This window comes from Tasmannia lanceolata, unplaced genomic scaffold (genome assembly GCF_043159265.1).
Source record: "Tasmannia lanceolata isolate RefF3 unplaced genomic scaffold, GAP_Taslan_0.1 ptg000021l, whole genome shotgun sequence".
Lineage (NCBI taxonomy): Eukaryota > Viridiplantae > Streptophyta > Magnoliopsida > Canellales > Winteraceae > Tasmannia > Tasmannia lanceolata.
In genome coordinates, this window is record NW_027518698.1 from 5,876,319 (window position 1) to 5,892,320 (window position 16,002).

The 16,002-nt window shown below is 38.4% G+C and overlaps 1 protein-coding gene across 1 annotated transcript in view; it reads right to left on the reverse strand.

Moving 5' to 3' along the window:
• Positions 1-15,789, reverse strand: part of LOC143855512 (S-adenosyl-L-methionine-dependent methyltransferases superfamily protein) — a 60,507-nt gene extending 44,718 nt beyond the window's left edge. The window contains exons 1-2 of the mRNA XM_077365657.1: positions 15,667-15,789; positions 3,867-3,933 (exon numbers count right to left, since the gene is read on the reverse strand). Of these exons, the coding sequence (XP_077221772.1) occupies positions 3,867-3,933; positions 15,667-15,680 (81 nt within the window). The 5' untranslated portion in view covers positions 15,681-15,789. The remainder of the gene's footprint in view (positions 1-3,866; positions 3,934-15,666) is intronic.
• Positions 15,790-16,002: the final 213 nt, after the last annotated feature.

Consider the following 16,002-nt stretch of genomic DNA (forward strand, 5'->3'; position numbering starts at 1 on the left):
TTTCAAATAGAAGAGGTTGGGGGCAAGGAGACTTATATGTGATATTTCAATAATTTGAGAAATGACAAAACCATTATGTGATATTTCAATACTTTGAGAAAAGACAAAATCATCTCCTTCTTCCATTTTATTTGCAGGTTTTGAAATTTTATGGCTTTATGGTGAGGGAGTATTTTCTTCTCTATTTTTCAGTTTCATTGTTCTTTTTATTTTTTTGGAATCTTGGTACCATAGTTGCCAGAGTGGGGAGCGAGTGCGAGAATCAATGCGGAAGCCAAAGCGGGATGCGAGGGGCTTAGAAAAGAGAAAACGCAAGAAGCAAAAGGTTCTAATGAAAGTAAAGAGATGATGTCTGGGAAGTCTCATTGAAAATCAATATGATGCATGTACGAAGCCTCATTGGAAGTGAAAAAGAAGTACATAGGAAAAGAAGGATCGTTGTCGGTTAAGGAGGAAAGAGGAATGGGTCAATATAGGGAAGGATTGCAAGTAGAAAAGAAGACTTCACAACTAATTAGATTTAAAAGTTTTAGGAATTTATGGTTTCATATGTTTTATTCACGTATATTAATGTTAAGTATTGGGAAAATTTTCATGCAGTTTCATTTGAAACTAAAGATGATTTTTCAAGTGTTATGCGCTATTTTTTTTAAATACACTTCTTCAGCATTATCAAAAGGAGAAAATGTTCTTTCGGGAAGAAATAAACACCTCAATAGGAAACACACTCTTAATTAAGAGGAAACGCATCCCCTAAATTTGGGAAGCGAGAAGAACTTAGCTTCCGAAGTGAGTTTCCGGGGAAGCAAGCTTCCCATCCAACCATGGTTTGAAATTTCGGTTTCGGCATAAATTTCGGACCTTGCCGAAATCCCGAAATTTGGTAAAGACGCACGAAATGTTGATTTTTTGGGTTTCGGCTGAAATTTGGGACAGGAATAAAAATTAATATTTTTATTCAAATTTCACCGAAATTTCCAAAATTTCGGCCAAAATTTCCATTTCGCCAATTTCGGTTTCGGAACGTTTCAGATTCGGTCTTGACCGAAATCCGAAATTTCGGATTTCAGTCAAAATTTAAAACCATGCATCCAACTAAGAAGTTTCCGGTAACTATGCTTGGTACGATTATTCACATAATCTGTACATAGATCTGCATCAGTTAGTATCAGAGCCTAGGGTTATTACAGTTATTATGAAATCAACACTTCATGGTCATTACAAGAGGCCAATGCAGGGGAATTTGCATGAACCCTCCACTTGATGCCAAGGATGAAGAGATTGAAAACCTACAGAAACAAATCTAGAAATTGCTGCAGTGACTTATCACTACAAGTTTCAGCAACAAGATGAAATCACTCATGCTTCTGATGATTCAGATTAAAGCCCTTTCATGGTCATGCTTTGCGTGGAGATCCGGATGAAGAGGAAGAAGCTCCTAAACATGTACAGTTGAAGAAGAGAGGTATATGAAGGTAGAGATGATGGATTTTGAAGGTAAACAACAGCCAAAGAATTTATCAATTCACTTAAGATGAGGAACACATCTATGTTTACAAGTTTGGAATCAAAAGAAAGTGAAGACCAAGGTCATTGAATTGTAAAAACGTGTTTTGCCTTAGCGGAAAAGTTACAAGCTAAATGTGAGATGAAGGAAGAGTTGCCCGAAGGGAAAGATTAATGAGGAGTTGAACCCCAATATCAAATGAAAGGTAAGGGCTCTTGAATCGGCTCAGTTGACACAGATTGATTGATTATCCGGGCATTCTACTTCTCTAGTCCTCCATCCATCTTGGAATTAATGGCATTTGACATTCAGAGACAGGGAAAGGCGAACTATTCCTCTTGATTGGAAAGGTTATTCAATAATTACCAATTGTGAGGTTTCAATGTTTTCTTGTAGCAACATTGAAGCCTCAAAATGTGTCTAATTTTAGCCCCTTTTGGCCACAAAAACTCTCTTTAACATAATTGTAGGCTGCCTCACCATCAATCAACACTAGCATTTTCTCTCCCAAAACTTATCACTTTAATAGTGAGATATTTGTCCGCGCTACTCCATGTATCTAATGTGCCCGAGTATGGGGATTTCTTGGGCTTCTTGTGACGAGTCCTCAAATTCATGCTCCTCTAAAAACGCTCCTTTTTAGACTCTTCTGCATCTAACAACACCTCAGTATAATGAATTTGGCCCTTCCCATCATTGACTTAGGTCCCTATGCATTTTATAATGAAAAATCATTTTTCTCTTTCTAAGCTCACTGTGTTCATCATCGTTCCTCGTTCTAGATTATGCAAATCCTGGGGTTCTTTCTAAGGACAATTCTGCTCTGTGGGAATATTTATCCTTTGAGCGGATGGCTCCTTTTTGTGAATGAATTCTTCTTTGGAATGGCCTCATTTGGCTAGATTTAAGCGGTGGCGATGCTAAAAACAAGAGATGTCAAAGATTCAAGGTTCAAGGCACTTCTAATGGCATTCTCCAAGGTAGGATGACCAAAAGCTTTTACAAAGCCCCTCGATGGTTTCATCAAACCATCATTAAGAGGAATGTGACACTCCTCTCTAAAAATATTATGTACTGTAACTAAAATTTTGTGAACTACTTCTACATTCATCTCCATTGTGGTCCTTTGCTTGGGAGTAGCCAAATGTCTGATAAATTCTTCTTCCATTCCCATCACAAAACTGTCTAAAACCCTTTCACTGGATCCATCAAAGGTGCAAAGCTCTCCCCACAGAAATGGCAATCATGAATCCCACAAAATCCATATCAATTTGTCAAAGAAAACAACAGCCACGACATCAAATGTAACTCTACGAAGAAGCATCGCACATTGGAAGCTCGAAAAATGCTCCAATATAATGTAAGGTGTCATCTACAATTGAAGAGAGCTTGAAGAGAGCAAAGGGGAGACATATGTTGAATCGAAGAATCTTCAAGAGAAAGAAAAAGGGTGAATGATGGGTATCTTAATCTTTTTGCATATATCTAATGGTTAGACCGAATTTGAACAAACCAAGTCCGATTAGTTTCACATATAGATGTCCAGTGGGCCACATACCAAGTCCTAAACTTTGTGGAGTTAACAAATCAAATCTAGATTATGGATCCAAGTTGAGCCGATGAAATTGGATGATCAACCAGATAACCCATGACAAGCTGGCCCAACCCATCACAGACCTACCCATGCAAATGATTTAATTTTTCTTTACTATAGTATCTCATCCACTCAAATTAAGTAACAAAAACACGTGCACATTGTATTTGCTAGAAAAGAAGAAATTTACAAACTAAAATTGAAAACATTATGATTACTTCATAAATTTGTACATGCAAATTGATAATAATAATTTGTTTTTTGAAAATTGACATATTTCATTAAAATTAGAGGAACAAGAGGGACGAGTAATCCCCCTGTATTACAACATTTCAATGAGCACTAGAGTGGGCACTCCCAACCAGATAGAAACTTTACAATAAACATAACCAGTCATGCATGTTTTCCTTCCTTCAATTTTCCGTTATCATGAACATTTTCTTTGCAAAATTCCCCACAATCCTTCCTAGATCTTCGTGAATCCCTTCACAGCACCCTGATAGATCTATAACCAGCTCTATTATAATAATAATATTGACAGTCAATTTCACCAAATTATCTTCTAAAACCAAATTTAGACCTACCACAAAAGAAAATATAGCATCAAAAGGCTATAGACCTACTACAAAAGAAAATATAAAGTCAAAAGGCTATATTTCGCATTAACCCAATGTTAGATATTTCATCCTGACATTTCAAAGACTCAAATTACTTTAACAATTTATAGAATGCATTTATTAGAACCCCCAAAAAAGAAGTTAGTACCTGACAAAACTGCAACTGATGGCCTAGAACTTCAAGTGCGACTGCAGAAGAGCTCGGGGAATTTAACCTAGGAAGTCATCAAATGTTATAATTTCAAACGGAACGAGGTAAAATCGACAACTTGTCCAATCAAAAAAAATTAAGGAATTCATAGGTATAACTTAGTTTACTCAAGTATAGCTTAGATTAAGAAAGATCAAACAGCACAAAGTCAAAATATAATCGCTACGCATTGTTTGAAATTACCTTAAAAATAAATTCTAACCTCTCTTCTTTTATAAACTAAACTCTAACCTCATGATGGGAAAATTCATAAACATATATGACGTTCCAAAATATAATGCTCAAGATCCAAGGGCCTTTGCATTCTTTAATCTCTCTAAAAAGGCACATCTTTGTTTATTTGTCTCCTATCCCATCACTCTCTTCATTCGACATTCATCTTCTTCTCTATTTTTCTCTATTCCAAATTCCATCGCAAAAATGAGAATCTCTTCTCCTTAGTCATAGCACTTTCTCCTCTCTCCCTCATAATCACCACTGTTCTTCTAGGGTTGTAATGGGGACCATCCAATGGCCCATATTCTAAGTTTTAAGTCTTTTAGGTGTTTTTAAGCCCATTAAGTTATAAGAGGGGTACCTTGGTCTTTTTCCATCAAAATTGCTTAAGTTTGTTACATAAGTGTTTTAAATAGGTCCCACACTTGTATTACGAAAATTTTCAATCATTAAATCATTAGACAGTATTTTAGTCCAAAAGCGTTTTTTTTTTAACGTTTTATAACTTTCTAGTTCTCTTTTTTTTTAAACACATGTTCCATCGGGCCACTTTTCTAGAATGGTATGCAATGGAATGAATAAAGATTTGAAGTTTTCTCTCTCTTGTGAGGATTTAATGCCTTTTGATGTGTAATGCTTCATATTAGGTCAATTTTCTATCCCTAAACTCATATTTCTCTCATTCTTTATCTTCTTATCTTTTCTCCTTTAACTTTTATCACCCTTCTCGATTGGATTTCATAAATTGCTCTCCTTTCTACCCCTAAACTCTTCTTTCAATTTCTTCTTCTCTCAATTCTTGTCTCTTTCTTAAGTCTCTCTTTCTCTTTTCCCTTCTTTTTCCTCTCTCCTTCTTCACCCTTTGCGATTGGGTTCATAAACCGCATCTCTTTCTATCCCCATTATCCTTCTTTCTTGATCTTGATCTTCCTTGATCTTAATATTGATATTGATTATTTATTCTCTTTTTTTCTCTTGGTTGTCATTGATTCACATCAATTTGGTATCAGAGCCATCTTCGAATAGCTACTTGGGATATCAGGAATATGATGGGAAGATTGAAATCAATATACTATGAGGATTAGAGGCATACCATAATTTTATGGATTTATTGAAAAGGAATGTCTTGATAGCGTAAAAGCATTGGAGTCCAATTTATGGCAGAATAATCCGAACAATGACCAAATGATTTTCATTACCGGGACAACTCTGGTCGAGTGACAATGGCTCGACCAGATTCTTAGAGAAGTGCTCTCGGAGGCAAAAATCAAAATCAATGATCTCGATGACAATGGCTTGACAAACCGGCGTGTGGCCTCTCTTTTTGGCTATAAATTCTGACCAAAAGAACAGATTCCTAATGAAGTTAAGTGGATACTTCCTGATGAAGATGAAATCAAGGTCAACACAGACGCATCTCTTGACCAAGATGGTGGAGGTGTTGGAGGTATCACTAGAAACAGCAAAGGTGAGGTCGTTGTAATGTTCTCCAAGAATGTTGAGAAGGAAGAGATTTTTTAGCTGGAAATCCTAGCTATCCAACAGCGAATCGAGGTGGCATCCTCTTTCACAGACCGGCGGATTTGGTAAGAATCCGACTCCAAAGTTGCGGTTAAGACCATTAACAGCAAGAACCACCCCCCATGGAAACAACTCGGCAAATTACATCAAATCTCTCAATCCCTAAAGAAATTCAAAGCATGGAGAATTAGCCACATCTGGAGAGAAGCCAACATGGTCGCTGACTTTCTCTCGAAGAGGAACAATCCTTTTAAGGGGCACAATGTCTCTCACTCTACCCCGGAGCTCCTCGACATGGTCAGAATGGTAGCCAAGGGAAAGTTTATATTCAATTGTAATCTTATTTCTTTTTTGGCCTTGCCTCTATATTGTATATTTTTTCTGTTGAATACACCGGTAGGGGTCCATGCCTAACCCCAGCTTACCCATAAAAAAAACTATGGTCGGGCGTGCCTTAGAGTGGTGGCTAGCACTAAAGCAAAAATGTAACGAGAAAATTATCTATTTACCTGAAGATCCAGAAAACTTGGGAAATATACCTGGCCAAACAAGGGTACAAGAGAAAAGTTACATTAGTCATCCGGATCCAGGCTTGTGTACAAGGATTGACAGCGCGGAAAGTGCTCGACAACAAGCGGCAGAGAAAAGCAAAACTAGCCATCCAACGACAATTCCGGCAGTATGTGGCTCTCTCAGATTACTTAAGGATCCCGAAAGCGACAATTATTCTTCAGAGTTGATTGTTCCAAAAGTTAGCTCATGAACACTACCTGATGGCTAAAAGGGAAACAACTATCAGTCGGCAGACTTGGAAGCAAAAAGTCGTTTGGCATAGTCATCAAGAGCCTCAGATCATACCAACAAATTCATTGATCATGGAGTTTGGATCCCTACCAAATTTTACTACTTAATCCGGAACGCATGAGTGAACGTATACATATCTAAGGAGACGGAAGATTTAGAATTTTTCTACCTATGTTGTCACTGTACAGGTGTACATCGGAGGCGAAACGTGTGATTACTTTACTTCATACCAACAACACAATTATCCAAAACATCGTGTACATTGGAAATACGTAGTCTGCTGGAAAGGCCTACTGTTTGCAGATTGTGCGAGGAGTTGACAAATTCCCACCATCATGCCAATCCATATATTTACAGCTCTTATAGGCTTTCTAGCGCTGCTTTCAAATGCAATTAGGCCCCCAAGGCCTGAGGTCTTCACTTCAATTTCTCAGTCCAAGTCTGTAGCAATCGGCAATTTCATTGGATAAGTATTGGTTGCCGTAGACTCCTCCCGCTCATGCTAGCTAGTCTGCAAACAAACCCTTATTTTATGTGGCCATGGTGGGGAGGCGACCGGAGGGAGGAAGAGACGTTAACCGATCAAGTAGGAAGGGAACCTTATCAGTGAAACCTTTTCAGTAGGTAAGTGACTTTAGGACATTCTGCTTTATGACGTATCTTTGACTTGTTGTTTTGAAGCTGTTTTCTTCCAATTCGAGTAGCTGCAAAAAGATACGGGCTAGAGATGCTTTATCATCCTAGATGCTGAGGTGAAGTGAAATCAATTCCAAAGGGACTTCCAGTCAGAGTCAATGGTGACTTCCCCATGGGAAGAGCCACTTCTTTCTTGCTTGATAGAGGGGCTTCCATTCACCAGCGCAGACTACAAGCGCTCTCCAAACCATGCGGGATAGTCACCCATCACACGGCTCTCAAACCACCCAACATGTGGTGGCTTGTTTGTTTAAGCAAGGGTCTGGTCCTAGTCGTAGATCAGGCAGTAAGGGGCTAACTTGAGTAGTTCGGGTATGGCACATGTTCAATGGGCCACTTTCCTTAAGTCAATCTCTAGTTTCAAGTCTGGGTTGGCAGGGGTCGAATCTTTTCAATCGGAGGAGTATGATGGGGACCATCCTATGGCCCTTATTCTAATTTTTATGTGTCTTTCAAGTGTTTTTAAGCCCATTAGGTGTTTTTAAGTCCATCGAAATCACTTAAGTTCTTTAAATGACGAATGTTTAAATAGGCCCTACACATGTATTACGAAAATTATAAGTTATTAGACGGTATTTTAGTCCAAAAGTGCATTTTTTTTGTTTAGGGTTTTAGAACTTTCTAGTTCTCTCTTTTGTTATATATATATGGGGAAAGTGATTGTGAGCGGCCCCTCATATAAGCTTATATGAGGTGACCACTAAAAACATGGTGGGCCCACATTTTTGGGGTGATCCGAACCGGTCATTTGATAGGCCCTGACGTAGATAGGGGGTGCCAAAAAAATCAGCTCAATAGGATCATCCCAACCCTTCGTACTGTGGATGTGAAAGAGGGGGGATGGACGGGTAAGTGGGCAAATTTATACCCGCCCATTTTCCTCTCTTTCACCTCCACAGTTCGAAGCATTGGGATGATCCTATGGAGTTGATTTTTTGGGCACCCCCTATCTACGTCAGGGCCTATCAAATGACCGGTTCGGATCACCCCAAAAATGTGGGCCCACCATGTTTTTAGCAGTCACCTCATATAAGCTTATATGAGGGGCCGCTCACAATCACTTTCCCCTATATATATATATATATATATATATATGAGGAAAATGATTGTGAGCTTGAAGCTCATCTAGCTTATATGAGCTTGAGGGCCCAAACACATGTGGGCCCAAATTGTTAGGATGATCCAAAGCATTCATTTGAAAGGCCCTTACATAGATAGGGTGTGTACAAAGAATCAGCTCCATAGGATCATCCTAACCCATCCAAAAGTGGAGGGCAAAATGGACAGACACCGTTTGCCACAAATCTACCCATTTTTGTCCTCAGCTTTTGGAGGGGTTAGGATGATCCAATGTAGCTGATTTTTGGTACACACCCTATCTATGATGGGGCCTTGCAAATGAGTGGTTTGGATCACCACAAAAAATGTGAGACCCATGTGTTTGGGCCCTCAAGCTCATATAAGTTATATGAGCTTGAAGCTCACAATCATTTTCCTATATATATATATATATATATATATATATATATATATGTGTGTGTGTGTGTGTGTGTGTGTGTGTGTGTGTGCGTGTGTGGCCTCAAGGCACTTTTCTGGAATTCTATTCAATGGAATATAGATTTGAATCTCTCTCTCTCTCTCTCTCTCTCTCTCTCTCTCTCTCTCTCTCTCTCTCTCTCGTGTGGATGAAATGCCTTTTTGAAATGTAATGCTTCATATTAGGTCAGTTTCTATCCCTAAACTCATCTCTCTCTTTGTTTATCTTCTCCTTATCTTTTCTCCCATCACATTTCTCACGCTTCCCGGTTGGGTTTATAAACCGCTCTTCTTTCTACACATAAACTCTTCTTTCAATTTCTTCTTCTATCCTCTACTCTCTTTCTTCAATGTCTCTTTCTCATTTCGCTCCTTCCTTCTTCACTCATTTTGGTTGGGTTCATAAACTGCATCTCTTTCTATCCCAATTATCCTTCTTTCCTTCTTGATCTTGGTCTTTTTGTATCTTAATCATGATTATCTATTCTTTCTCTTTTTATCTTGGTTGTCATTGATTCACATCAGGTTTCAAGTCATCCATTTCTTATGGTTTCTCTTCTCCCTCTTCTAACTTTCCTTCTTTTTTCTTGCAAACTTGACCATCAGTTAAGTGAGGTGCATGTCAAGAAGTCACTTAAGTTCTTCTCTCTAAACAAAAAGAGGGCCCACTTTCACTTAAGTTTGGGCATTTTAGCAAGCACCCACCTCATAAAAATTAAGAGCATGTTAGCACAACCCACGAAAGTCTTCCCCTTCCCTTACAAAATCTAGAAACCCCAATCACCAAGAGTGCTCCAACATGGCATTTCCATCATTGAGCACCCTCTCCATTCCATATACCTCATTTTCCTCTACACCTTGAACACACTCCTTCCTCTATTCACTCGATTTTTATCCTTCACCTTAGACCTCTCTCCACTCTTTTCTCCAACCCCTTCCATATATCATGAAATCTTTCTCTTCCACACCCCCCAGCCCAATCTGATATATTTTTTTCATTTTAAAAAAAAATTTACAATTAGACTTCCACATGACAAATTTTCTACTCTGGAAAAGTCATCTACTTCATGTTATTTCGTACCCATGGGATCCTGGATCGACTTGAGGGTCTAGTCATACCCCATAGAAGAATTGATAAAAGTAGAAAAGACTAGTGGGAAGATTGAGGGAAAATCAAGTGATGGCAGATCTAAGGGCACTTCCACTTCTCGCTAGGAGAAAAAACCAGAATTTGATTCTTGGTGATCAAATATCAGCTTATCATCTTCTGGATTAATTATACACCTTCGAGGATCTATCTCAAGTGTGTGATGTCACTTTAACTAAAAAAAATTTGAAAGATTTAGATGCTTTCAACTATGAATAGTGCATGCATTGCACAATTGCGAGTTGAATTGCAAAAAGAAAAAAAATAGTAAAAAGGATAAATCAACCATTTAGGAATATCTTGCAACAATTAAGGGAATCTTTGACTAGTTTGCAGCCATTCAAAAACCCGTGGATAATCGATACTCTAAAGGGCCATGGTAATGGCTACATCATGCTCACCATATCAATCCTCATTCCCTTAGCTTTCCCTACATTTTCGGAGCTTCGAGTGTTGACTCTTCAACGTGATGCATTGACGTACCACCAAGGCTTCTGCAACCTCATCAAAGCATCACACATCCAACCCAGCTTCTCAGGACACCTTTCATTTGTTGTATTCGCCCAACACAAACTCATATGGACGAGGACATGGTCGAGACCGTGAACGAGGCTTCTGATTAGATATACTCTAAAGGGCCTTGGTGATGACTACACCATGCTAGCTACTTCAATCCTCTCTCCTTTAGTTTTCCCTACATTTGTCGAGCTAGGAGTGTTGCTTCTTCAACACGATGGGTAAATGTCTGCCACCAAGCTTTTGCAACCTCATCCAAGCCTCTCACACCCAACCCAACTTCTTAGGACACCATTGAGATGTTCTACTCATCCAACACAAACTCATATGGACAAATGGTCGAGGTCGTGAATGAGGGCTCCGGTCATGGTCGAGGATACTCATGTATCCCGCACCGGATGAGTGATCAAGGATGAATGGCTGGAACCCAAACTTCACCATTCTAGACACGGAGAGTATCATCGGCATATTGACGGTTTGAGATCTCAAAGACAATTTGGTTGTGACTTGTAGGAGCGAAATTGATGGTGAATAAGAGAGTGATGCGAGAGGCAATTGGGATTGCATCGACTACGAATATTGGAATTTTCGAAGGAGAAAATTTTGCAAAAGATGCAAGCCTCACCTAGAAGAAGACCAAAAAAAAGAAAACAAAACAAAACGGGGTGTAGAGAAGGGGATTGGAAATGTAGCAACTGAGGCTACGTGAAATTCAAGTAGAGGAAGTTGTACTGGAGGTGCAAACCTCATATGGAGGAAGAGGGAAAGAGAGAGAGAGAGAAGAGAGGTACAAAAACAAACAAAGGACAGAAGGTACACTATCAATAAAAATAAAAAAGGAAGGAAACCTGAGTAGTGGTAGCAAAAGAGAGGAAGGGTATGGAGCCAGGAGGCGAGGATGGAAGAAGGAAGGGGATGCAAAACTAATCCATTGGAACTCTAAAAAAATCAGGAAATGGATTCCACCAGTATATATTTCCTAAATCGATTGGGAAACGAATATGGTGGCCAAGCGGTGGCAGAGCTCTATGTTCTTTCACAAGACTGATGGGAAGCGAGATGGTGGACAAAAAAATAGCAGAGCAGCATAGAAGGTTTTTCTGCAGATATTTGACGTCAGCAAAGATAGAATAATACATATGAGAAGGGGAATGAGTTACTATAAATAGGAGGATATGAGGAAGATTTATTTTTGTTAATTTTCCATGGATAAAAAGAGGTGATGAACGCTTTAATGGAGAAATAGTAAAGGGGAGACAATCTATTTTGGGGCTTAAGAAGATGATCAACCAGCGTCCACAAGAAAAAAGAGAAGTGACTGACATTTAGAAACGCACCAGTGAATGCATGGAGAAACAAAACATTCAAGCTACAGGGATTGCGGGATGTTGTGGAGATCGACCAACAGACGGAGTATGCGAGCTTTCTAGGGTATGGAACGATAAAAATAAATATAAATCTGAAGCCAATAGATTCTAGAAGGTAGAAGGTGTGTATGTTGATGTGGATGCACAAATGAAAGAAGAGAGGGAGGAAAATACGGAAGTAGCATCCAGGGATGGAAAAAGGTTGAACATGACACATGCCCCACCAGCGGGATTGATGGCATGGCGAATGAGGGAAGAACCCAAAGGGATGGTTCTAAATTTTCACTGCCAAAACGAAATCTAAATTAATTAGATCTGATTCATTATTTCGGTCAAAATTTTGATCAAAATTCGAGTATTCGACCGAAATGATCGAAGCGACAAAAAAATGTAGAGAAATTCTGATTTACAGTGTATAATGTTGTTTTTCTCGAGACAAAAACTCTGCCATAATCTGCTGTAAATCGAAAAAAAAAAAAAAAAAAACTGCAAATCAAAAAACATGTTTATCCCTGCTTTCCTATGGAATTTTTTTCCTTAAAGCATGTATCTCTGATTTGTTTTTACTAAGGCCTTATTTTTCAGTTCGGAACCTTTTTAGTTTTTACTATGGCCTTGTTTTTTAAACTTTGATTTTGTTGCATTTATAGATGGTATTAATACCAATTGCAAAGGAAGAAAAATATTTACGATTTCTTATCTTTGTCAACATGCTTTGTGGGCCCATCCTAGTTGAATCGAAGGTGGGACCAATTTTCATTTCAATGCGGAGTCATGAGAATTTCAAATTTCAAAACCTGAGCATCATACAAATGATGAGTTTCTGACTAAGCATAGAAAGGGGAAATGTTTGGTTTTTTTTTTTTTTTTTAAATGGTTGAATCTCATTAAAAAGAGAGAAAAAAAAAACAAAACTGACGGAGCTAGACAGCAAAAAGAAGAGCAATACAAGAGAAGAGTGGGAATAGCAGAGAGAAGACAAACACAAAAGCCACTCGAGGGGGTAAAAAGTCAAAGAACTCAAGAGCCGCGCTCACAACTCCATCCCAGCAACAGTACTCTTCAAATCAATCGTATTCATAGCTATTAAAATCTAGATGAGTAAAATAGGCTTAGTAGGCATATGTTGAGTGATCTATTATCCATGTGATGATTTTCTAGACTTATTTAATTATTTTACTTGTTTTAAACATAAAGGGAGACTTATTTAATTATTTTACTTGTTTTAAAAATAAAGGGATATATACCTCTTCTACATTAAAAAGTACCTGCTACCAGACCTATCATTTTTGGGAACTGTAATAGCCTTTCACTTGTGTTTAAATAATAACAGGCCATATCCGTAAGTGAAATCAAATCAAACTATCAAAACATGTTAATCCATTTTCATATCTAAGAATCATTCTATAATACTCTACAATCTTCATAAACTTCTTCTTTAAGTGTACAAAGGTCCCATTAATTTTGCACGGTCTAGTCATTTAAATAAGTCGGTAGAATGCTTCACTAGCATGACAGAAACATGTTGGCATTATAATATTATCTGATGATATTTAGTAGTTCTATGGATCATTGCCAACATTTCTTATTTATTATGTGTGAATATATAGCCATGTCCCCCATTTTGGTAGCGATGTCCTTATTGGTAGCCGTGTCCCCGTTTCTGAATTTTGGGAGGTCGCCGTGTCCGACACTCTGTGTCCGTGTCGACATGCGACACCCATGTCCGTGTCCACAAATCATAGCCCTCCACTATAACTTTCGATAAATCCTGAGACTCAAGAAATCTAATGCCCTGAAGCGCTACTTTAATTTCTGCCTCGTTAGAATCGACACATCCAATTGGCCAAGAGAAGGCCTACATCGTCGCCCCTCCTTTGTCTCTAAGAAGACCACCAATCCCAGATGGACCCGGAATTCCCAAACTAGATACATCAAAGTTAAGTTTAAGAAATAAACAAGGAGGAGGGCTCCATTGAGGTTCCACCCGACTAGAAGCCTCATCACTGTTACATATCTCCTTCCAATCGTATCAAAGATCATAAGCTGAGGTGAATCTAAACTTAGAGAGAGATCTAGGCACCGCTTCTAACTTTCTATAAAAAAGCCGTGGCAGGAAAGACCAAGCTCAAGCAAATCTCTGGAGGATTTAACTCCACACCAAGCGAGCCTTCCTACAATGTAAAAGAAGATGGTCCACCATCTCGCTTGCATCTATACAAAGGAGAAATGTTTTTTTATGCTATTTTACTTTGCATTTCATTTCATTTCATTAATGTAGAGAATCATATTTGTACGAGCAACATTGGACTGCACAGCAAAGTAATTGTTTCTTATGCATGGGATGTCAGATCGTCATGGGACTAATATCACCTCATAACTCTATGTGGTATTGATATAGAGTTGGGTTCCTGGGAGGGATGATTGTCATTCTACTTTCTTATACTTAATTACCTTGTACTCCTTTATTGATTTTAATGTTCCAGACATGTGCGACAATGCATGTCACTAGATGTTTTTTTTTCCAAATTAGCCGCATGTCACTAGATGTTCGATGTGATTAAGCCACTGTGGATGGTTTTCTTGCTTATGTGATGGTTTCTAAGTATGTATTTATGCTTATTCTAGCATTTTCCAAAATTCCATCCTAAAATTTCATCATTTGCATATGTTTCCATACGTTTCAGTGATTTTACAAGATTTCTACTAAAATTTTCAACCGCAACAAAAATATTTTTGTTTCCATGCCGACCGAATGTGAAACCGAAATTTAAAACCTTTCTCAGAAGTGGTACATCAGATTAACGGTGGAGATTGAAGAAGACGTAACAGGGAAGGCATAATAGAGAAAAGTGATAAGGATGTTAGTTGAGCATCAAACCAGGCAAAAACGGCACCGGGCAGCAAGGATGGTCATAGGTTCAGATCAATGAAAAAATCAGGCAAGCGGAGGAGCTGGTGGCATATGCGGCAATCCTTTGGAAAAAATGTATGACAAAGGGAGGGCTTTTAAATTCAAAAACTGCCTCAAAGAAAAGTCGGAAAAGAAAGCGCCAATTCTTCGACACATGAAAACATGTGGAGAGAGGTTTTCCATTGATGGGAAGTATTCGGTCAATAAAGCAAAAAATCAAAGGAGGAAAATGGGTTGGGGCCTTCGGGGGCGTATTGAAAAATTACCAAAACGAGACAGAGAGAAGGGGTGTAGCAAGGACAATCACCCATTACGTGAGCGAAATTCAGGCAGCAACTTGGCATGATTAATAAGGAGTTAATGTTGAGGGGGAGTGCTAAGAAGCATCGTCGAGTGCCACACACACCAGAGGGATTGAGCCTAGCCCAAATTAGATTAGAAAGTTTGTTCTATCTTTTGAAAATATGCTTTCCTTGATGAATAATAAGAATTAGTTTAGTACTAGAAACTAAAAGATTTTCTCACTTCTGTCAAGCATAAACCTCTGGTTAGATAAGAGTAGGGATTGAATATTTCTAATATTTCATGCATCTAAGACAAAAGTAGATGTGGGCTTCTACTATAGGGTGTTCTCCATAAAATTAATGAGAGGGAGACATGCTATGTAATTTTATGATATGGAAAAGTGGCATACACGGTTTGGGGTTTCTCTGCCCATGGCATTGTTTTTGCTTTCCTTCTATTTCCTGTCGGATTTCACATGTTTAATCATTATTTCCACTTTACTAGAGGTTAATAGTCAGTCAAAAAGAGAAAGAGTGCTATTCATTTCTTCATGAAGTCATTGGAGACTAACCTAAGCAATTCAAAAATTCCAATAAAAATTAAAACCCAAAACCCACAGATATGTTTAAGAGTTTTGATGCATGGGTGATTCCTTTGAAAGAACAGAATGACTTCATTGAAAGAACAGAAAAGCCGGAATGTGAAGAGAGAATAGAAGAAAATGTAAGCAGACACCTGTCATCCTCCATTGGAACGTGAGTACGGGACGCTAGAAAGACGGTGGATCTTCTCTCCGTGAGTACCAGCGAGTCCTTTTTTTCTGAAAGAAAAGTTGTAATATGTATTATAACTAGTTGTATTCTGGTCCAAATACACTTTTTGACATGAGGCCTACTACTTATGGGTCCACCCTCGATGGCATGGCATAGGGAGAAAACTTTACTCTCTTCTATTGTTGGTTGGATACTTGGATCTAGGGGAAAGAAAATTATGGAAAATAAAAATTTCTATGGAAAAAATTTTAGATGGAAAATAAGCTTCCAAGGTTTAATATAGTTTTGCAATTTTTCC